At 47.1% G+C, this 23,158-nt stretch overlaps 1 protein-coding gene across 2 annotated transcripts in view; it reads left to right on the forward strand.

The window, feature by feature from the left end:
• Positions 1 to 1,022: 1,022 nt before the first annotated feature.
• Positions 1,023 to 23,158, forward strand: part of farsa (phenylalanyl-tRNA synthetase subunit alpha) — a 61,214-nt gene continuing 39,078 nt past the window's right edge. The window contains exons 1-6 of one of the 2 annotated variants that reach the window (XM_078429512.1): positions 1,023 to 1,272; positions 5,295 to 5,432; positions 6,234 to 6,332; positions 8,986 to 9,104; positions 20,333 to 20,425; positions 22,333 to 22,461. In XM_078429512.1, coding sequence (XP_078285638.1) covers positions 1,120 to 1,272; positions 5,295 to 5,432; positions 6,234 to 6,332; positions 8,986 to 9,104; positions 20,333 to 20,425; positions 22,333 to 22,461 — 731 coding nt within the window. In that variant the 5' untranslated portion in view covers positions 1,023 to 1,119. The remainder of the gene's footprint in view (positions 1,273 to 5,294; positions 5,433 to 6,233; positions 6,333 to 8,985; positions 9,105 to 20,332; positions 20,426 to 22,332; positions 22,462 to 23,158) is intronic. The other variant, XM_078429511.1, reaches the window with a different exon arrangement.

Consider the following 23,158-nt stretch of genomic DNA (forward strand, 5'->3'; position numbering starts at 1 on the left):
GCGTACAGACTCGAAGGGCCGAATGGCCTCCTCCTGCACCTATTTTCTATGTTTCTATAAAGCCTGGAATAACGTTTAGTGCAAGGTACTGGTGGGGACCAGGTACAGTGAATGTACTCCACGTGTATCTCGACCCCAACTTATACCTGTACCTCGACCCCAACTTATACCTGTACCTCGACCCCAACTTATACCTGTACCTCGACCCCAACTTATACCTGTACCTCGACCCCAACTTATACCTGTACCTCGACTCCAACTTATACCTGTACCAACCCCAACTTATACCTGTACCAACCCCAACTTATACCTGTACCTCGACCCCAACTTATACCTGTACCAACCCCAACTTATACCTGTACCAACCCCAACTTATACCTGTACCTCGACCCCAACTTATACCTGTACCAACCCCAACTTATACCTGTACCAACCCCAACTTACACCTGTACCAACCCCAACTTATACCTGTACCAACCCCAACTTATACCTGTACCAACCCCAACTTATACCTGTACCAACCCCAACTTATACCTGTACCAACCCCAACTTATACCTGTACCAACCCCAACTTATACCTGTACCAACCCCAACTTATACCTGTACCAACCCCAACTTATACCTGTACCAACCCCAACTTATACCTGTACCAACCCCAACTTATACCTGTACCTCGACCCCAACTTATACCTGTACCTCGACCCCAACTTATACCTGTACCAACCCCAACTTATACCTGTACCAACCCCAACTTATACCTGTACCTCACATTGCACTTGTACATGACAATAGACTATAAATGTAAATAAACATCTGAAGGGTCCCGACCCGAGCCATTGCCTCTCCCTGTCCTCCAGAAGGGTGACTTCTTTGTCTCCGCCACATTTTCTCGGCTCTTCCAGAACTTTCCAGCGACCGAGGCGGCGGCGTCACGTGACCCGGCCGAGCCCAACGCGGAATGCAATGGGTTAAATGGCACAGGGGAATGTGAAGTGCCGAGAGTAGTGGTTGTGCCGGTGCCGCGGGGAGTGTAATTCTGAGGTGTTTAGTGTTTATTTGTGAGGGTGCCGTGCCGTGCCGAGCCGGGCCGAGGGTGAGGGGTGAGGGGTGAGCGCCAAGATGGCGGCGGAGCGGCCGCTGCTCGAGGCGCTGCTGCGGCGGCTGCAGGAAGCGGGCGATGGCGGCGCCGACAGCGCACACCTGGCCCACAGCCTGGACCTCGACCACCAGGTGGTGGTGGGCGCCGTCAAGAGCCTGCAGACGCTGGGCGATGTGAGTGGGTCTGGGGGAAGCGGGGAGCGGCCACCCACCGCCGCGGCAGCCTTCAGTCCGTCCCCCCCCCCCCCCCCCCATGAGGGTGGTGGTGGGAGGTAAAGGAGGGGGGGGGTTAAAGGGGGTGTAGGGTGATGGGGGTAAAAGGGGGCGTAGGGTGATGGGGTAAAAGAGGGTGATGGGGGTAAAAGGGGTGTAGGGTGATGGGGTAAAAGAGGGTGTAGGGTGATGGGGGTAAAAGGGGGTGTATGGTGATGGGGGTAAAAGGGGGCGTAGGGTGATGGGGGTAAAAGGGGGTGTAGGGTGATGGGGGTAAAAGAGGGTGATGGGGGTAAAAGGGGGTGTAGGGTGATGGGGGTAAAAGGGGGTGTAGGGTGATGGGGGTAAAAGGGGGTGATGGGGGTAAAAGGGGGTGTAGGGTGATGGGGGTAAAAGGGGGTGTAGGGCGATGGGGGTAAAAGGGGGTGTAGGGTGATGGGGGTAAAAGGGGGCGTAGGGTGATGGGGGTAAAAGAGGGTGATGGGGGTAAAAGGGGGCGTAGGGTGATGGGGGTAAAAGGGGGTGTAGGGTGATGGGGGTAAAAGGGGGCGTAGGGTGATGGGGTAAAAGGGGGTGTAGGGTGATGGGGGGTAAAAGGGGGTGTAGGGTGATGGGGGTAAAAGGGGGCGTAGGGTGATGGGGGTAAAAGGGGGCGTAGGGTGATGGGGGTAAAAGGGGGCGTAGGGTGATGGGGTAAAATGGGGCGTAGGGTGATGGGGTAAAAGGGGGTGTAGGGTGATGGGGTAAAAGGGGGTGTAGGGTGATGGGGGTAAAGGGGTGTAGGGTGATGGGGTAAAAGGGGGCGTAGGGTGATGGGGGTAAAAGGGGGTGTAGGGTGATGGGGTAAAGGGGGGTGTAGCGTGGTGGAAGGGTGAAGAGGGGTAAGGGGGGTATAGGGTGATGGGGAGATAAAGGGGGGTGTATGGTGATGGGGATGCAAAGGGGGTGCGGATGCAGGGACAATGAAGGGTGGTGGATGGTGGGGAGATAAAGGGGGGTGTAGGGTGATGGGGATGCGCCATGGGAGTGGTGGGATAAAGGGGTGCAGATGGAGGGACAATAAAGGGTGGTGGGGAGGTAAAGGGGGGTGAAAGTGGAGGGAAGGTAAAGGGGGGGGTTAAAGGGGGTGCAGGTGGGTGGGGGTAAAGGGGGTGTAGTGGGTGGTGGGGAGATAAAGGTGGGGTGCAGGGTGGTGGGGAGGTAAAGGAGGGGTGCAGGGTGGTTGTGGGATAAAGGGGGGTGCAGATGGAAGGGCAATAACGGGTGGTGGATGGTGGGGAGGTAAAGGAGGGGGGTAGAAGGGGGTGTAGGGTGATGGGGGTAAAGGGGGTGTAGTGTGGTGGGGATAAAGGGGGTGTAGTGGGTGGTGGGGAGGTAAAGGAGGGGTGCAGGGTGGTGGTGGGATAAAGGGGGGTGTGGATGGAGGGACAATAAAGGGTGGTGGGGAGGTAAAGGGGGGTGAGAGTGGAGGGAAGGTAAAGGAGGGTGGGGGTTAAAGGGGGTGCAGGGTGGTGGGGGTAAAGAGGGTGTAGTGGGTGGTGGGGAGGTAAAGGAGGGGTGCAGGGTGGTGGGGAGGTAAAGGAGGGGTGCAGGGTGGTGGTGGGATAAAGGGGGGTACAGATGGAAGGGCAATAACGGATGGTGGATGGTGGGGAGGTAAAGGAGGGGGATTAAAGGGGGTGTAGGGTGATGGGGGTAAAGGGGAGGTGTGTGGTGGGAGGGTGAAGGGGGTATAGGGTGATGGGGAGATAAATGGGGAGTGCAGGTGGTGGTGGAATAAAGGGAGGTGCGGATGGAGGGACAATAAAGGGTGGTGGGGAGGTAAAGGGGGGTGAGAGCGGAGGGGAGGTAAAGGAGGGGGGTTAAAGGGGGTGTAGGGTGGGTGGGGAGGTAAGCAGGGGTGTAGGTTGGTGGGGTGGTAAAGGGGGGGGTGCAGGGTGGGAGGGGGGTGTAGGGTGGGTGGGGAGGTAAAGGGGGGATGTAGAATGGTGGTAAGATAAAAGGTGGTGTGGATGGAGGGGCAATAAAGGCTGGTGGAAGGTAAAGAGGGTGAGAGTGCAGGGGAGTTAAAGGAGGGGGGTTAAAGAGGGTGTAGGGTGGTGGAGGTAAAGGAGGGTGTAGAGTGTGATGGCAAAGGGGGGTGTAGGGTAGTGGGGGGTAAAGGGGGTGTAGAGTGTTGGGAGGGTGAAGAGGGGTAAAGGGGGTGTAGGGTGGTGGGGAGGTAGGTAGCCTTCATAATGAGAGGATTTGAGTATAGGAATAAAGAGGTCCTTCTGCAGTTGTATAGAGCCCTGGTGAGACCACATCTGGAGTATTGTGTGCAGTTTTGGTGTCCTAATTTGAGGAAGGACATCCTTGCTATTGATGCAGTGCAGTGTAGGTTCACGAGGTTAATCCCCGGGACGGCGGGACTGTCATATGAGGAAGATTGGAAAGACTGGGCTTGTATTCACTGGAATTTAGAAGAAATAGAGGGGATCTTATAGCGATATATAAAATTATAAAAGAACTGGATAAGCTATATGCAGGAAAAATGTTCTCAATGTTGGTGGAGTCCAGAAGCAGGGACCACAGTCTAAGAATAAAGGGGAGGCCATTTACAACTGGGGTGAGAAGGAACTTTTTCACCCAGCGAGTTGTGGATTTCTGTCACAGAAGACAGTAGAGGCCAATTCACTGGATGAATTTAAAAGAAAGTTAGATGGAGCTCTAGGTGCCAGCGGAATCAAGGGATATGGGGAGAAGGCAGGCACGGGTTACTGATTGTGGATGATCACCCATGATCATAATGAATGGTGGTACTGGCTAGAAGGGACAAATGGCCTCCTCCTGCATCTATTTTCTATGTTTCTATTTTTCTCTGCTCGTTTAAACCAAAGATAGACACAAAATGCTGGAGTAACTGTCAGACTAGTCAAGGACAGTCAGACTGGTTGGAGAACTAGGAAGGGGGAGGGATGGAGAGAGAGGGAAAGCAAGGGTTACTTGAAGTTAGAGAAGTCAATTTTCCTACCGCTGGGGTGTAAGTTGCCCAAGTGAAATATGAGGTGCTGTTCCTCCAATTTGCGCTGGGACTCACACTGACAATGGAGGAGGCCCAGGACAGAAAAGTCAGTGTAAGAATGGAAGGGGAGTTAAAGCGTTTAGCAGAGAATGTTTAGTTTAGTTTAGAGAAACAGCATTGAAACAGACCCTTCGGCACAACAAGTCAGCGCCGACCTGTGATCCCCGCACACTAACACTATCCAACACATACTAGGGACAAATTTAGAGCCAATCAACCTACAAACCTGTACGTCTTTGGACGATAGGAAGAGACCCATAGCACCTGGGAAAAACCCACGCAGATCACAGGGAGAACTTACAAACTGTACAGACAGCGCCCGACTATGATCGAACCCGGGCCTCTGTCGCTATCAGGCAGTAAATCCACCATTGCGCCACCGTGCTGCCCCCTCAAGCCTCGGCACATTCATGGAGATACTGCAAGATATAGCAGGGTAAGCTGTTAGTTGGATTTCAAAACAAGGATAGAAGTTTCAAACTCCAGATATTTTCTACCATCAATAATGTAAACCTTCATGAATGGGGGTGACAGGTAAATGTGATGGTGTAAGTTAGGATTCAGAAATGCATGACCTTGGCTTTACATAAAATAGCACAAGGAAATCCAGCCAGGAATTTGGAGCATTAAATTGCTGGAGGAGCTCAGTCGGTCAGGCAGCACCTCCGCAGGACGTGGATGGGCGACATTTGGGGTTGGGCCCACAAAGGTATTGATAGGTGAGGATGAAAGTGCTAACGGAATGATGTGGCCCATTCCAAATGTTGAAAGGGATAGATGTGCCTGGTGGTTGAAATACTTTGCAGGCTGACATTTTGCAGTCGTAAGATGCTCCATCAGAACGCTGGTGCCAGTGGTGGTGCTGGACTGATTATTGATGCTCTAACTATGTTGGATGCTCTTGCTTGTTCCCCTGCAGATAATTGAAGCTGAGCAGCGATCCCACAAACATTGGGAACTGACCGAAGAAGGGAAGGACATTGTGGGGAAAGGCAGCCATGAAGCCCGAGTCTTTGATGCCATTCCACCAAATGGAATTACTCAGAGTGAACTAATGGTGAGCATGTTATCCTGGTTTCTGCATGTCTTGGCCTACCTTTAGTAACATCAGACTCGCCCCTTGTGTCGTTTAGGTTGTGTATCCAAGAAAGGGCAGTAGGGTGGTGCAACAGTCGAGTTGCTGCCTTATAGCGCCAGAGACCCAGGTTTGGTCCTGTCTACGGGTGCTGTCTGTACGGAGTTTGTACATTCTCCCCGTGACTGCATGGGTTTTCTCCAGGTGTTCAGGTTTCCTCCCACACTCCAAAGACGTGCAGGTTTGTAGGTTAATTGGCTTCGGCAAAAGTTGTAAATGGTCCCTAGTGTGCAGGATAGTGCTCTTGTATGAGGAACGCTGGTCGGCGCACACTCACTCGGTGGGCGGGCCAAAGGGCCAGTTTCCACGCTGTATCTATAAACGAAAGTGCGGCACGGTGGCACAGCGGTAGAGTTGCTGCCTTACAGCGAATGCAGCGCCGGAGACTCGGGTTCGATCCCGACTATGGGCGCCGTCTGTACGGAGTTTGTACGTTCTCCCCGTGACCTGCGTGGGTTTTCTCCGAGATCTTCGGTTTCCTCCCACACTCCAAAGACGTGCAGGTTTGTAGGTTAATTGGCTGGGTAAAATGTAAAAATTGTCCCTAGTGTGTGTAGGTTAGTGTTAATGTGCGGGGATCGCTGGGCGGCGCGGACTCGGTGCGCTGTGCCTCTAAATCTAAAAAAAAATCGAAACTAATCTACAGCAAATGCATTTTCAGTAGGGTTGTTTACAAAGTGTTAAACTCTGCTTCCATGACAATTTTTTCTTCCTTTTGCGTAGAAACTCCCAAGCGGAAAAGTGGGATTCAGCAAAGCCATGTCTAATAAATGGATCCGCATTGACAAGAGTGCTGAGGGAGGTCCTCGGGCCTATAAAGCTGTAAGTGGACAACAAACTTCAAACTTGTGTGTGCCATCAGTTCTGGGAACATTTTGTTTAGAAACGGGATTCCAATTCTGGCAACGCAAGGTACCTAGAGGCGTGGAAATATATCTGGTTGTCTCTCAAACAATGAATTGCTCTGCAATTTCTATCCCAACCTAGGGCGGTCACGGTGGTGCTGCGGTAGAGTTGCTGCCTTACAGTGAATGTAGCGCTGGCGACCCAGGTTCGATCCTGACTACGGGTGCTGTCTGTACGGAGTTTGTATATTCTCCCCGTGACCTGCGTGGGTTTTCTCCGAGATCTTTGGTTTCCTCCCACACTCCAAAGACGTAGAGGTTTGTAGGTTAATTGGCTTGGTAAATGTAAAAATTGTCCCTAGTGGGTGTAGGATAGTGTTAGTGTGCGGGGATCGCTGGTCGGCGCGGACCCGGTAGGACGAAGGGCCTGTTTCCGTGCTGTATCTCTAAACTAAACTGAACCTAACTGTCTTTTCAAATGCTGATCTGTTTCTATTTGCCCCAAATTCTGCTTTTCTTCGATTATGTACAGATTTTTGTCTTGGACTAGTTCAAGTCGAATGAAGTTAAGTTTATTGTGACTTGCATAAATATGATGTACAGCTACAATGAAAATCCTGCTTGCAATATGATCGACTTGGGTGGCACAGTGTCGCACCAGTTAGAGCTGCTGCCTACAATGCTAGAGACCCAAGTTTGATCCTGACCCAAAGTGCTGGAGTAACTCAGCAGGCCAGACAGCATCTCTGAAGAACATGGATAGATGATGTTTCGGGTTGAGACCCTTCTTCAGACTGATGTTTCCATTTTCTTTACATTTCATCTTTAGCAAACTTATAAATGGGAGTTGCTAAGATAGATGCAAGAAATTCTTACTTGCAGTGGCACAACAGAATATGTAAACATAGTACACTGTAAACAATACAATAAACGAGAAAAAAGTCCAGTGTGTGTATATATACACTTACCCACATATATATATTATACCCATATACACCGATCAGCCAAAACATAATGACCACCTGCCTAATATGGTGTTGGTCCTCCGTGTGCAGCCCCATACGCAGCAGGGTGCGATGCACGGTGTATCGTGACACATTCCTCCCATGACCACCATTAAAATTTTCTGTGACTTGTGCCACAGTAGACTTTCTGTCGGTTCGGACCAGACGGGATAGCCTTCGTTGCCCTCGCGCATCGATGAACCTTGGGCGCCCAACACCCTGTCTGTCACCGGTTTGTGGTTTGTCCCTTCTCGGACCACTATCGGTAGGTACTCACCACTGCTGACCGGGAGCACCCCACAAGCCTTGCCGTTTCAGAGACCCAATTGGCTGGCCATGACAATCTGGACCTTGTCAAAGTCGCTCAGGACTTTACCCCTGCCCATTTCTCCTGCATCCAACACATCAACTTCAAGAACTGACTGTTCACTTGCTGCCTAATATATCCCACCCCTTGACAGGTGCCGTTGTAACAAGATAATCAATGTTATTCACTTTGCCTGTCAGTGGTCATAATGTTTTGGCTGATCGGTGTATAGATACATATATACACACACCCCTCACTCAGGGAGCGATGGACTTGGACCTCAAGATCCCTGTGTTCATCAAGGCTGTTGAGGGTCTGATCATTAACTCACCCACTGCTCATCATCACGCATGATTTCCAACCTTGCTCAGATTTGCACTGTGAAATGCACTATTTATCCATTAAATTAAACTATGTTGGGTAGCTATGGCATGACTGGATTTCAACATGAACAGACATTATCCAGAGACTGGGTGGGATGCTGTACCAACTCTGGTAAATCTCGAGTCTTCCCAGCAGGTGGCTTCATAAGATCCAAACCAGGAGGTGAGATCTTTTCCCTCAAACCCACTGCACAGAGAAGCAAATGTGGGATAACATAGAATCTTGAATGGGTTGAAGATATACACAAAATGCTGGAGTAACTCAATGGAACAGACAGCATCTCTGGAGAGAAGGAATGGCTGACGTTTCGGGTCGAGACCCTTCTTCAGAATGGGTCAATCAACATAGTTTGAAAGTACAAAATCAATGAGACTCTCGGAGCCACAATCGATCCATGATTACCTCTGCCAGAGTTTCCTATCCCATGGTTTCTGCCAGATCTCCATATTTACTTTCTAAATAACATTTCGATTCAATTAAATCCAATAATGGCACATAACCATTAATTATTTTCACTGCAGCTGTTTAATTTGGAGATACAGCATGGAATCAGACCCTTCGGCTGACTGAGACCACACTGACCATCGATTACCTGTTCATCATAGGTATAAGTTATCCCACTTTCCCATTCACTCTCTGCACACTTGGGGCATTTTACAGAGGCCGTTTAATGTATAAACCCGAGGATCTTTGGGATGCGGGAGAGTACTCAGATATCGGCAGTCAGGATCGATCCTGGGTCTCTGGCACTGTGCGGCAGCAGCTCTATCTGCTGCATAACTCAGTTGCTTTTCAAAGATGCTAATTGCCCTGCTGCTAACTTTGATTTTACTGATGCTGTGTGGCACAGGAAATATTAAATGATAGATTTGAATAACCAATCTTGTTCTCATCTAAAGAACAATGCTCACGTGTAACTGGCCTTTCCCTGACAGATGGATTGTATTGACGATTCGGTCAAAGCCAAGCTGCTGCTGGTCCAGCAGGGTCAGGACAACGCCTTGGAAGACAAGGAAAAAAATGAACTGAAGAAGCGGAAACTGCTGAGTGAAGTGTAAGTCTTCCAAACATTTTCTATCCTTCAGCAAAACACAAACTGCTGGGGAAACTTAGTGGGTCCAAATCATGAGGGGAATAGATGGGAGTACAAGCACAGTGAGGAAAGACCGGAGAGGCTAGAGAAGATGCAAAGTGCTGGAGTAACTCAGCGGGTCATGCAGCATCTTTGGAGAACATAGATAGATGATAGACACAGAGACTGAGTCTGAAGAAGGGTCTCAACCCGAAGTGTCACCCATTCCTTCTCTCCCGAGATGCTGCATGACCTGCTGAGTTACTCCAGCATTCTGTGTCTACCTTCGATTTTAACCAGCATCTGCAGTTTTTTTTCCTCTAGATAGATGGTATTTCTGGTTGGGACCCTTCGTTAGAGTGAGTGAAGAAGGGTCCCGACCCAAAACGTTACCTGAAATGTTCTCAGAACATGCTGCCTGACCTGATAAATTACTCCAGTACTCTGTGTAGTAATTTGTAAACCAGCTTCTGCAGTTCCTTGTTTCTACTGGAGAGGCTAGATTGGTCCTCTCGAGTACAGGAGCTACAGTACAGTACAGTGCAGCGGTAGAGTTGCTGCCTTATAGCACTTGCAGTGCCGAAAACCCGGGTTCGATCCCGACTGGGTGCTGTCTGTACGGAGTTTGTACGTTCTCCCCTTAACCGCGCGAGTTTTCTCCGAGATCTTCGGTTTCCTCCCACACTCCAAAAATGTACAGGTATGTAGATTAATTGGCTTGGTGAATGTGTAAATTGTCCCTAATGTGTGTAGTGATATTGTGCGGGGATCGCTGGTCGGCGCGTACTCGGTGGGCCGAAGGGCCTGTTTCCGCGCTGTATCTCTAAACTAAATCAACAGGACACGAATGAGGTGTATAAAATTCTGAGTACAGATAGGGCAACCTGCAGGAATCTTTTCCCCGTTTCCCCAAATCTTTTCCCCGTTTCTCCCCGAAAGCTAGAGAGTGCAGATTTATGGTGAGGGGTAAGAGATTTAGAGGGGGTCTGAATGAGATCGTTTTCATCCAGACGGAATCAATGTTAAAGAGAGTGGTGGAAACAGAGTCACTGACAGTATTAAGAGCCTAGCTGGACAGTTGAATCGCCAAGGAGTTGAAGATTACAGGCCAAGTGCTGAAAAATGGCATTATTATGCATGAGTGCCCGTCGTTCGGCATGGATATGGCGGCTGAACCTTTTATTTGAAATGCATCTGTGTTTTTAGTTTAGTTTAGAGAAACAGCGCGGAAACGGGCCCTTTGGCTCGCCACATCCCTGCACACTAACATTATCCTACGCACACAAGGGACAATTTACAATTTTACCAAGTCAATTAACCTACAAATCTGTACGGCTTTGGAGTGTGGGTGGAAACCAGAGCACCCGAAGAAAACCCATGCAGTCAGAAGAAGAATGTGCAAACTCTGTACAGACAGCACCCATCGTCAGGATCGCACCCAGATCTTTGTCGCTATAAGGCAGTAGCTCTACCGCTGCGCCATCTTGCCGCCCTTACTCCTTACTTACACAGTTACCAAACCAATGAACCTACCAATCTGTACATCTTTGGAGTGTTGGAGGAAACCAGAGCTCACGGGGAAAACCCACACTGGTCATGGGAGAACGTACAAACTCCATACAGACAACACCCTTAGTCAGGATTGAACCCGGGTATCTGGCAACTCTACCGCTGCACCGCCCTTGTCTTGACTACTCTCCGTGAGTGTGAATTCCACATTCTTGCCAATCTCTTAAATAATATTTTTTTAAAGAATGAACACAATGGAGTGAGTGGAATGTTTTATTGTGGTGGAAGATGCTCACTCGGAAGGCGGCACGGTGGCACAGCGGTAGAGTTGCTGCCTTACAGCGAATGCAGTGCCGGAGACTCAGATTCGATCCTGACTACGGGTGCTGTACTGTATGGAGTTTGTACGTTCTCCCTGTGACCCGCGTGGGTTTTCTCCGAGATCTTCGGTTTCCTCCCACACTCCAAAGACGTACAGGTTTGTAGGTTAATTGGCTGGGCAAATGTACAAATTGTCCCTAGTGGGTGTAGGATAGTGTTAATGAGCGGGGATCGCTGGGCGGCGCGGACCCAGTGGGCCGAAGTGCCTGTTTCTGCGCTGTATCTCTAAATCTAAAAATCTAAATCACTCAGTATACCGTACCTGCACACTGCTGTGTAATCTTTTGCAAAAGTGATCTGGTTTCAGCCCACTGAAACTGCAGAAGATTTGATATGTAACTGTACTGACATCAGGGACTGCAAGATGGACTCAAGGTAGTCACATTCTGAATCATGATTAAGTTTTCTAATTTAAGAGCCTAGCAACTTTCAAAACTTCATATATAGATTTATTGAGAGAGTTCCTCCCAACGTTACTGCTTACCTACTCGGAGATAATTTTAGCTTAGAGATACAGCGCTGAAACAGGCCCTTTCCGCCCACCGGGTCCGCGCCGACCACCGATCCCCGCACATCAACACTAACCTATACCCACTGGGGAAATTTTTTACAATTACCAAGCCAATTTACCTACAAACCTGTACGTCTTTGGAGTGTGGGAGGAAACCGAAGATCTCGGAGAAAATGAGCAATCAACTGACATAAAGAGCAGAAATTAAGGGGTTGGACACGTTAGAGGCAGGAAACATATTCCCAATGTTGGGGGAGTCCAGAACAAGGGGCCACAGTTTAAGAATAAGGGGCAGGCCATTTAGAACGGAGATGAGAATTTTTTTTTCAGTCAGATAGTTGTGAATCTCTGGAATTCTCGGCCTCAGAAGACAGTGGAGGCCAATTCTCTGAATGCATTCAAGAGAGAGCAAGATAGAGCTCTTTAGGATAACGGAGTCAGGAGGTATGGGGAGAAGGCAGGAACGGGGTACTGATTGAGAATGATCAGCCATGATCACATTAAATGGCGGTGCCGGCTCGAAGGGCCGAATGGTCTACTCCTGCACCTATTGTCTATTGTCTAAATTGTAGTAAAACCACAGCACACCTGGCAGCATCTGATCTTAATTTATGTCAGGTTTCTAATATTTGCAATTTGTTGATTTGCATCCACGTGTCAACAATGAATTTGGTTGCCCTTTCTCAGTGCCAGACAGACTGAGAGAAGTTAGTTAATGTCCCTTGTGTCTGCAGTTCATGTTATGTGGTGCCCTTAATCAGAAAAATGTTGGAGGTTGCTTCATATGAGTCCCTATTAAACCAAATGTTATGCCAAGCCAGACAAGGGGTTAAATTTACCTTGAATGAGAGAGCAACGAGGACATTAGGGAGATCACCCTGCAGTACGGGTGCAACAGAAGTCTTCTGATTGAGTCCTAGCCTGTGGGCGGTGTGAAGCCTGTGACGGCCCATGGCTCGTCCGGATGGAGTCTTCTTGGAGTCTGGTTGCTTGTGAATGGAGCCCAAAGCGGGTGGTAAATTCCATCTAAGGTTAAGGCAGGATAGGGTGGCGCAGCGGTAGAGTTGCTGCCTTACCACGCTAGAAACCTGGGTTCGATCCTGACTACAGGTGCTGTACAGAGTTTTTGTATGTTTGTGACCATGTGGGTTTTCTCCAGTTTCCTCCCACGCTCCAAAGGCGTTCAAGTTGGTAGGTTAATTTGCTTCTGTAAAACTGTAATTTGTCCTTAGTGTGTAGGATAGTGTTAGTGTACGGGGTGATCGCTGGTCAGCGTGGACTTGGTGGGCGATGGGGGTGTTTCCACGCTGTTTCTCTAAAGTCTAAAGAAGACACAACGACGTAAAACGAGAGATGAACAAGAGACCAGGATTAAAATGTACAGCCATCAGAAAGGCTTGTAGGTCTCTGCCTGACTATTCCGTGAACAAAGCCAGAATCTGTATATTCTGTATATCCTCTTTTTCAAATTGATTTCCATTTTTTAATGCAATACGGAGATTTTTTTACCATAGTTTCATCACTGTCTACGCTGTCTTCCCACGACCGTACCTAACCCACAGGCAGCCCTCCCTACTTTCCCCCTACCTTGTGTGTCCTGTGCCTCTCCTGTATTCACAACCATTTCTCCCTTTCCCCTCCCCTGCCACCCATATTCCTTCCACAGGCTTCACAATTTGCACCGCTTCTATCCTTATCGCACACATATTTTAGTTTAGTTTAGAGATACAGCGCGGAAACAGGCCCTTTTGGCCCACAGGGTCCGCGCCGACCAGCGATCCCCGCACACTAACACTATCCTACACCCATCAGGGACAATTTTTACATTTTACCAAGTCAATTAACCTGCAAACCTGTACGTCTTTGGAGTGTGGGAGGAAACCGAAGATCTCGGAGAAAACCCACGCAGGTCACGGGGAGAATGTACAAACTCCGTACAGACAGCACCCGTAGTCAGGATCAAACGCGGGTCTCCGGCGCTACATTCGCTGTAAGGCAGCAACTCTACCACTGCGCCACCGTGCCGCTCCTTTTGTCTTTTCATCTCTGGACTTTGCTTTACCCTCTGCCTACCAACCCCTTCACCTGTATCCACCTATTACCCTGCCCTTGTCCTGCCCCTCTTATTCCAGCTTTCTTTCCCTCTTCCCACTCTATCATAATTATTCTGAAGAAGGGTCCCGACCTGAAACATTGTCTATCTATGATCTCCAGAAATGCTGCCTGACCTGCTGAGTTACACAAGCATTTTGTGTCTTTTTTTGTAAACCAACATCTGCAGTTCCTTGTGTCTGCATTATCTGACCCTTGCTTTTTTTTTCTATCTCTTACCTATTACTCCTTGAATGCTCCTGTTTCCATTCTGAGCTTGTTGGCTTTGGGGATATTTGTGTGTTGCTTGCGGAACATTGAAAACAGTTCTCGCATGATCAAAGCTTTTTGACATGATAAATGAGTTTTGCATGGTAGAACTACCTTATAATGTTTCAATTACAGACTCACGAGACCACTTATGCACATAGAAGCCGTGAATCAAGCAGAATAATAACTTAGTAATTTATAGAGCCAATGACATCTTTTTCCTCTCAACCCCTAAATCATCCCGGTGCTCCAATTTCCTCCCACATTCCACATATGTGGCATGATGGCGCAGAGGTAGAGTTGCTGCCTTACAGCGCTCACAGCGCCAGAGACCCGAGTTCAATCCTGACTGCGGGTGCCGTCTGTACGGAGTTTGTACGTTCTCCCCACGGCCACGTGGGTTTTCTCCGAGATCTTCGGTTTCCTCCCACACTCCAAAGATGTGCAGGTTTATAGGTTAATTGGCTTGGTATGAATGTAAAATTGTTCCTCGTATGTGTAGGATAGGGTTAATGTGTGGGATCGCTGGTCAGTGTGGACTTGGTGGGCTGAAGGGCCTGATTTTGCGCTGTATAACCAAACTAAACTATCCCAGAGTCATGCACGTTTGCAGGTTAATTGACCTCTTTTCAATCACCCCTAATGTACCAAGAGTGGATGCGAAAGTGGGATAACAGAACTAGTGTGAACGGGAGATTGATAGCCAGCGTGGACTCGGTGGACAGAAGGGCCTTTTTCCTCGCTGTTTCTCCAAACTAAACTAAATAGGAACATTAAGATGCCAGTCACACGGAGTACTTTGGTGTTGGTTTATTGTAGTCCTGCACGCTTATAAATGACATCAGATAATGCTTGTAATGTATTCATACATATTCATATGTTATGTTAATGAGGGTGTTCAATATAAGCAGGTAATGCAGGGTAATAAAACTGGCGCTTGATACCGGCAACTAATGTGTGAGTCCAGTTCTTCATTATGCCGTACGGAATATAACAAAATTGGTGACGAGGACGGGATTGTATAGGATTTGCGACTGAGTTTTTTTTTCCTCAAGCTAGTATAGGCTTTGTACAGCTACGTTTTAGGTGAATTGCTGCACCAGAACAGACGGGAAATTGGGGTTTTTGAGCAGACTTTCCTCATTTTGTTTTAAAAGAGAGAGGGACAAGATGGCAGCAACCATGGGCTACATCGGAAACCTTGGCACTTCCGACAAAAGTAGAGAGCCGTTCAGCTTCTATATGGAAAGAGCGAACATGTTCTTCACGGCAAACAACATAATGGAGATCAGTGGTGAAGGGGAGGTAGTGACTGCAACAAATAATGCCGTTCGCTAACGCATGAAAGCGATTCTGCTCTTGGAGATCAGTCCTGAAGTGTACGACACACTCGTGAATCTCCTTGTGCCCATAAGGCAAAAGATGTGCCATTCAATGACATTATGAAGAAGTTGGAGGAGCACTTCAACTCAAAGCCTCTGGAAATTGCAGAAAGCTATACATATGGCACTAGAAACCAGAAACAGAATGAGACAATCAATGAGTACATTGTTGCCTTGAAAAACGTAACTTTGCACTGTAACTTTGGAACCTTTCTCGAACGCGCACTACGCGACAGATTTGTTTGTGGTCTAGTGGATGAACGAATTCAGTCCAAACTCATGAACACTCCAGATCTTACATTCAAGAAAGCATGCAAGATTGCTACCACAATGGAGATGGCATCAAACAATGTTTGCGAGTTTCGTCCACCACGGACTGCAGTGGCCGTTTACAGTCACAAAGCAGTGCCTATGACCAAACCAAAAGGCGCTAAACCAAAACCAAAGTATGGTGGGAGCCGAGTTCAGACAGTTGTTATCGTTGCAACGGTAATCACTCATCCCAATTTTGTCAGTTCAAAACAGCCAAGTGCTATAACTGCCAGAAGAAAGGCCCTATCTCCTCAGCATGTCAGGCCAAGCTTGAAGTGGGAAACACACGACAACACCAGAAAGGAGTCACAACTTGGAGATGAACCTAGATGGAAATGAACTTCGGTTGTACACCATTTATGTAACCGACGTCGTTAAGCCTACAACCAGCCACGGCAAGGACTTTCGAACTAAACTATTGATTAATGAACAGTTAATCAATATGTGTATTGACACGGCAGCAGATTGTTCGGTCATGAGCAAAGACCTGTACGAAACAAAGTTCCCACAGACACCGTTGTCTGAGAGTAAGGTCAAGCTGAGAACCTACTCGGGCGATGTTTTGGAGACATGCGGACAAATGAACTGTAAAGTTCAGTATAATGGTCAGTCAGTTACAGAAATGAACCAACCCTCTTTGGAAAGGATTGGCTGACTAGAATAAAGTTAGACTGGAAGAACATTTTCAGCGTTGATTTGTCCAAATCACGTCTTGAAAATGTCATAAGCAAGCATTACACAGGAATAACGGGGTACTCTGCACACATTCGACTTAAGCAAGATGCGAGACCTGTGTATTGTTGACCAAGACCTGTACCATATGCGCTAAAGCAACAAGTGGAGGAAGAACTCGACAGGTTGGAACGGAATGGAGTACTCGTGAAGACAGACCAGAGCAACTGGGCAGCGCCAATTGTGGCCGTACCTAAGGTCGACAAAACTGTTCGACTGTGTGGTGACTACAAAGTCACAATCAACCAAGCCGTTGACGATGAACAATATCCGTTGCCAACCTCGCAAGATCTGTACGCAGAACATAGTGGAGCAAGAGTCTTCACTAAACTGGATTTGTCTCACACTTATGCCCAACTCAATGTCGACAAGGAAAGCCAGTGGTACTTGAATGTCAACACACATAAGGACTTGTATTCATATACAAAGCTGCCCTATGGCGTGAAATCCTCCCCGAAAATCTTCCAGTCTGTCATGGACAAAATGTTGCAAGGCATTCCGCACTGCGTGTGCAACCAGGGTGACCGACTGATATTCACAGAGGGCATGGAAGAACATCTGGAAATCCTCAAGCAAGTTCTCACATGACTGAACTGCCACAACGTCAAACTGCGACAAAGTAATTGTGCATTTGCGCAGTCAGGTGGTCTACCTTGAGTCCAAGGTAGACCACCTGACTGCGCAAATGCACAAAGTAGTCGAAGGCGAAAGTTGAAGCAATAGTGAATGCTTCAAAGCCCAACAATGTGTCAGAGCTACGATCATTCCTTGGGATGGTGCAGTTCTATGCACGCTTCCTTCCAGATTTAGCAACCGTGCTAAAGCCACTACATCATCTACTACAAAAAGATGGGAAATGGATGTGGGGAAAGGAACAGCAACGTGCATGTGATATCTGCAAGAAAAACTTGACAAGTGACAAACTCCTTGTTCACTATGACACGACACGCGAGATGAACTTGCTTGTGATGCTTCAAGTTATGGTGTAGGTGCAGTGAACTGCCACGTAATGGATGACTGACAGGAAAAGCCTATTGCTTTTGTCTCCCGCACCTTATCATCGAGTGAGCGCAATTATGCACAGATAGAAAAGGAAGCACTCAGCATCGTGTTCGGAATCAAGAAATTCCACCAGTTTCTTCTCGGCAGACCATTCACCCTAGTGACTGATCACAAGCTACTACTAGCGATACTTGGTCCCAAGTCAGCTATCCTGGGCAATTCTGCTGTCCCAGTATGACTACAAGGTGGAGTACAGAAGCTCCAAGTGCAATGCAGTTGCAGATGCGTTGTCCTGGTTGCTCCATGAGAACTCAGACGTGGGAAGCGAGAACTCAATCTACACACTGCAAGTCGTAGATGAAGACTTTCCAGTGACTGCACAGAAATTGCAGCAGAAACAGAGAAAGACACTGTGCTGAGAACAGACATTGAAATCGATAGTGGATTGAACTCAGTTCTGAACTCGGAACTGAAGCCTTTCCATAATCGACGCCATGAATTATCATGTGAGCAGGGATGCATTAAGTGGAGCTACAGAGTGGTTGTACCAGAGTTTTTGAGAAACAAGATTATGGATGAACTTCATGCCAAACATCCTGGCATAGTAAGCATGAAGTCAATCGCTAGAAGTTTTGTGTATTGGCCTGGTATTGACATTGAGTTACTGGTGAGCAAATGTAGCGTTTGCCAAAATTGCTGGAGTAAACCACCAAAAACACCACTGCAACTCTGGTCATGGCCAAGTAGACCGTTTCAGAGAGTTCATGTAGATTTTTGTGAAAAGGGTAATGATCATTTTCTGGGGTCAATCATCACTGCTGAGTGTACTATAGATGAGTTGAGATCAATTTTTGCATGGCATGGTTTACCAGAAAAACTTGTTTCTGATAACGGGCCTCAGTTTCATTCAGAGCGGTTCACACACGTCCTTGTTCCCCCATACCATCCAGCCTCCAATGGGGCAGCGGAAAGGTCTGTTAGATTTGTCAAAGATGCTCTCAAGAAACAGGTTTTGCAGGGTAGTTCAAAGCTCATCGTGAAACATCGTTTGGCTAGTTTCTTGCTGAACCACACAACACGCAACAACAGATACTCACCTGCAGAACTGTTGATGAAGGGAAGGCTAAGAATATGCACAAGTCGAGTTCAACCCAATTTGGCCTTGAGAGTTGAGCAAAAACAGTTAAGTCAAAAACGCCACTTTGACTCCCACAAAAAGGAGAGGAACTTCAAGCCAGATGAGCACGTTTGTGTTCTCAGTCTTCCCAACAAGTCCAGTCGAGACAAATGGGATGTTGGGAAAATAGTGGAAGTATGTGGAACAAAAAGATACTTAGTGGAAGTTGGAGATAAGATCAAAAGTGGTCATGTTGATCAAATGATTCCAGCCAAAGATGAACCAAAAACTGAGCATAGACATAGAAACATAGAAAATAGGTGCAGGAGTAGACCATTCGGCCCTTCAAGCCGAATTCGAGCATGAATTCCTAATCCCTGAGTATTTATCTGAAAGTGAGTAGGAAAAGACCACTGTGGTTGAAACACAAAATTCAGTTAGTACAGACAAAGATACAGATTCCTCTGGTCTGAAGAAGGGTCTCGACCCGAAACGTCACCCATTCCTTCTCTCCTGAGATGCTGCCTGACCTGCTGAGTTACTCCAGCATTTTGTGAATAAATACCTTCGATTTGTACCAGCATCTACAGTTATTTTCTGACATTGCGATTTCTCTGGTCAAGGTCAGTGTACTAAAACAGAGCCAAACAAGCCTACAGTTGAGTCAACACCTAAACCTGTTACACCTGTTACTGTTAAATGATCAGGCAGGATCCGTAAACCAGTAGTTAAGTTATTAAACAGTGTTTATTTAGTACTTTGTACTTGGTACTCGTATTTAGTACTTTTAGTTTACAGTAACAAAAATCCTTTTTAGCTGTTAAAAATAGGTTTGTACACTTAGCACGTTAGGTAGTGTCTTTTGGAAGGAGAACCGGAGTTAACGTTTAAGGTCGATATCCCTTCACCCTGTCCGGGCGGGTAGCTGGCCGTGAGAATCTCGCTTGGAATGGAACAGGGTTTCCTCACCCTGCCACACCGCCTCTCCAACACCCCAGACCTCCCATTCTGCTCTCAATCTCTGAATGTGGCAATCAGCAGCGGGGCAGTGGTTATTGCCATTCCCCAGCTGCACTGGACAAGATCGTTTCTTAGGCCACTGCGCTCTGTGTGGTAAGGGAGCTCATACCATTGAAGTTTGACAGGGGATTAGAAACATAGAAACATAGAAAATAGGTGCAGGAGTAGGCCATTCGGCCCTTCGAGCCTGCACCGCCATTCAATATGATCATGGCTGATCATCCAGCTCAGTAGCCTGTACCTGCCTTCTCTCCATACCCCCTGATCCCTTTAGCAAAAAGGGCCACATCTAACTCCCTCTTAAATATAGCCAATGAACTGGCCTCAACTACCTTCTGTGGCAGAGAATTCCACAGACTCACCACTCTCTGTGTGAAGAAATGTTTTCTCATCTCGGTCCTAAAAGACTTCCCCCTTATCCTTAAGCTGTGACCCCTGGTTCTGGACTCCCCCAACATCGGGAACAATCTTCCCGCATCTAGCCTCTCCAACCCCTTAAGAATTTTATATGTTTCTATAAGATCCCCCCTCAGTCTTCTAAATTCCAGCGAGTACAAGCCCAGTCTATCCAGTCTTTGCTGGACCCAGTCTTTCAAGGCATGGCCTTGGGGAGAATGTGTAAAACTCACACAGACAGCACCCTAGGTTAGGCATTGTGAGACATCTCTAGCACTGTGAGACATCAGCACGCAAGCTGTTACACCACTGAAATTAAGAAACTAGTTCATTGCCTATAAAACGCCTGTCAAGTCGTGAAAGTGAGGTATAAATGCAAGTCCTATCTCTTTCTCTTTTTTTTTAGTTTCTTCGAGTTTGCCTCTTGTTCTGTGGGAATTCACCCACAATTCAGTGCTTTAACTGTATCACTCCACTTTTTTTGTAGGACTCTGAAGACCTACTGGATTACTAAAGGAAGTTCATTCAGCACCACAGTGATCAAACAGGACACTGACCTCACCCCTGAGATGATCGCCAAGTAAGATTTCAGAACTGTCAAATAAATTGCTTTGCTTCTCCGTGACAATTCCAAATTAACAGGCGTGAATTTTCAGCGGATTTCCACGTTTTTAAAATCCATTTTCCGCGCTTTTTGCATGATTTCCGCGTTTTTCACTTCGCCAAATTCCCGTTTACCAACAGAGAAATGGGACCGAGAAAAAGAAAGAAAAAAAAGAAAATAAACACTAGTGTTCCACTAGAGGTCGCTAGGGGTTCCACGAGAAATAACCACTAATCATTGAAATCCGGACAAAATTACGAGAGCCCACTTGAAATCCTCCCGCCCTAGAAGTCTCCCCGAAAATGTGGCACCTAGGCTGGGAAAGGCAGCCAATCTCGACCTCATCGGGACTTCCACGGTCGATCGGTGGGTTGAATTTGTAACCTGCGGCCGGGGCTCTGGAACTCCAGCCCAGCTGGAGCCAGCACATCTATCCCTATAGCCGACTTCCTTGGCCGGCTGGATAAACCAGCAAAGCTCTGGAACCAAGAGTGCCAGAAAATCACTGGTGGAACTGTAATGAGTAAATATTAAATTTATGTGCAAGATTATATAACTAAATTAATTAAGACAGGGATAAAATATAAAACACAGCAGAAAAGCTAATTACCACCTTTTTGGGCTGATACGCCATGCTACGCAAGTAAATTAATGTGCGAATTTACTTAAATGTTATTAGTATACAGTGACATATTCACATTATTTTGTAATGTCTGTTTTTACTTTGAAATGCACTAAAAGAGGCTTGAAACTGGTAATTTTGTTTACGATTTTTTTACCCCTGTTGTACTCTGCAAGCACTCGGCTCTTTTCCTCTTTTTTTTTACCTCACTCACATGCCTGAGAAGGGTCTCGACCAGAAACGTCGCTCATTCCTTCTCTCCAGAGATGCTGCCTGTCTCGCGGAGTTACTCTAGCATTTTATGTTTACCTTCAGTTTAAACCAGCATCTGCAGTTCTTTCCTACACATATGATTTTACCGGGTTGCATGAAAAACAAAGCATTGTTTCTACATTTTGGCTACTGATCAACTGAGCAGTTACAAAACTTGCACTTGGCAAATACTGCACCCTTGGTTTGAAGAGGTTTTTTTTCCACTTTCCCTCTCTGTCACTTCTTTTGTCTTGAAGTAGAACATAGAACAGAACAGCACAAGAACAAGCCCTTCAGCCCACAAGTCCGTGCCAAACATGTTGCCAAATTAAACTAATCTCCTCTGCCTGCACGTGATTCATCTCTCTCCATTCCCTGCCTTTCCACATGCCTATCCTAAAGTCTCTGAAATGTCACGATTGTATTTGCCTCCTCCAGGCACCCACCACTCTGCCTGTAAAAGAAAGCTTGCCTCGTATGTCTCCTTTAAACATCCCCCTCCAACCTTAAAACGATGCCCTCTTGTCTTGAACATTTCCAGCCCGGGAAAAAGATTCTGACTCTCTACCCTATATATGCCTCTCATCATTTAAGATACTTCTACCAGGTCCTCACTCAGCCTTCCTGCTGCAGAGAAAACAATACAAGTTTTTAATCCAAATAAATCGGGCACATCCACTTGATAGGTTTTCTGTGTTTTTGTGGTACTAAGGCTATTGACCATTGAGCCTTATTGGAAACCACTTCATACTGGAGAGGCAGACATGAGCACATCGGTGGATGATTGCAGTGACTTTTCACAAGAGGACACAAAGTGTTAATTTGGTGCAGTGGTACACTTGGCACAGTGGTAGAGTTGCAGCTTTACAGGTCCATCCTTCAGTAAAATGAGCTTCTTTCCATGGTCGTGACTCGTAACGATTGCTTCTTTCCTTGGTCGTGACTTGTAACGATTGCTGAAAGCAATGCTGAGATCATAAAGCTGCATCTGTGTAAACTCTGTCCACAGTGGTTCATGGCGAGAGAGGAAGTTCAAGCCATACAACTTTGATGCCCTGGGTATCATTCCGGAGTGTGGACACCTCCACCCCTTGATGAAAGTTCGAACTGAATTCCGACAGATATTCCTGGAAATGGGGTAAGTTTTGAACTGAATGCATCACAAGGCCACCAAATAATTGCACTGACTATTCAGACCAATTTAACTACGAAATGTGTGGGTGCTTATGGTCGGTGTGATTATGGCAGAATGTGCAACACTTTGGCCCACCTGCCTGTGTGGAAATTGTCCCTCTGTTCAGTTCTGTTATAGCCTTACAATCTTTTTATCCTTAAAGTATTTCCCAATTTGAAGGTACTTCTCACGTCCTTTTGACGCAGTGCCTTCTGGATCATTCCAACGTGTTGTTTAAAAAAAAAAAACAACCATGTGGTACTCTCCCTCTGAAAAATGTAAGGGATCAGAGCTGGAAAATGCTCATCACTTGAGAAAGGAACTTGCCTTTTCCAGCCAGTGTTACTTCTCTTAAAATTGGAAACATTTCCAGCCAATTCTGGAAGTGATTTGGTATCCCAGGGACATCAGTCAAGAGTGCTTTATTGTCATATGTCCCGAAACGGAACAATGAACTTCTTAATTGAAGCAGCACAACAGATATGTAAACAAGTCTATGTAGTACTGATTTTGGATGATCAGCCATGATCATATTGAATGACGGTGCTGGCTTGAAGGGCCGAATAGACAATTGGTGCAGGAGGAAGCCATTCGGCCCTTCGAGCCAGCACTGCCATTCAATGTGATCATGGCTGATCATTCACAATCAGTACCCCTTTCC

This window comes from Rhinoraja longicauda, chromosome 37 (assembly GCF_053455715.1).
Source record: "Rhinoraja longicauda isolate Sanriku21f chromosome 37, sRhiLon1.1, whole genome shotgun sequence".
In the NCBI taxonomy this organism is placed as follows: Eukaryota; Metazoa; Chordata; class Chondrichthyes; order Rajiformes; family Arhynchobatidae; genus Rhinoraja; species Rhinoraja longicauda.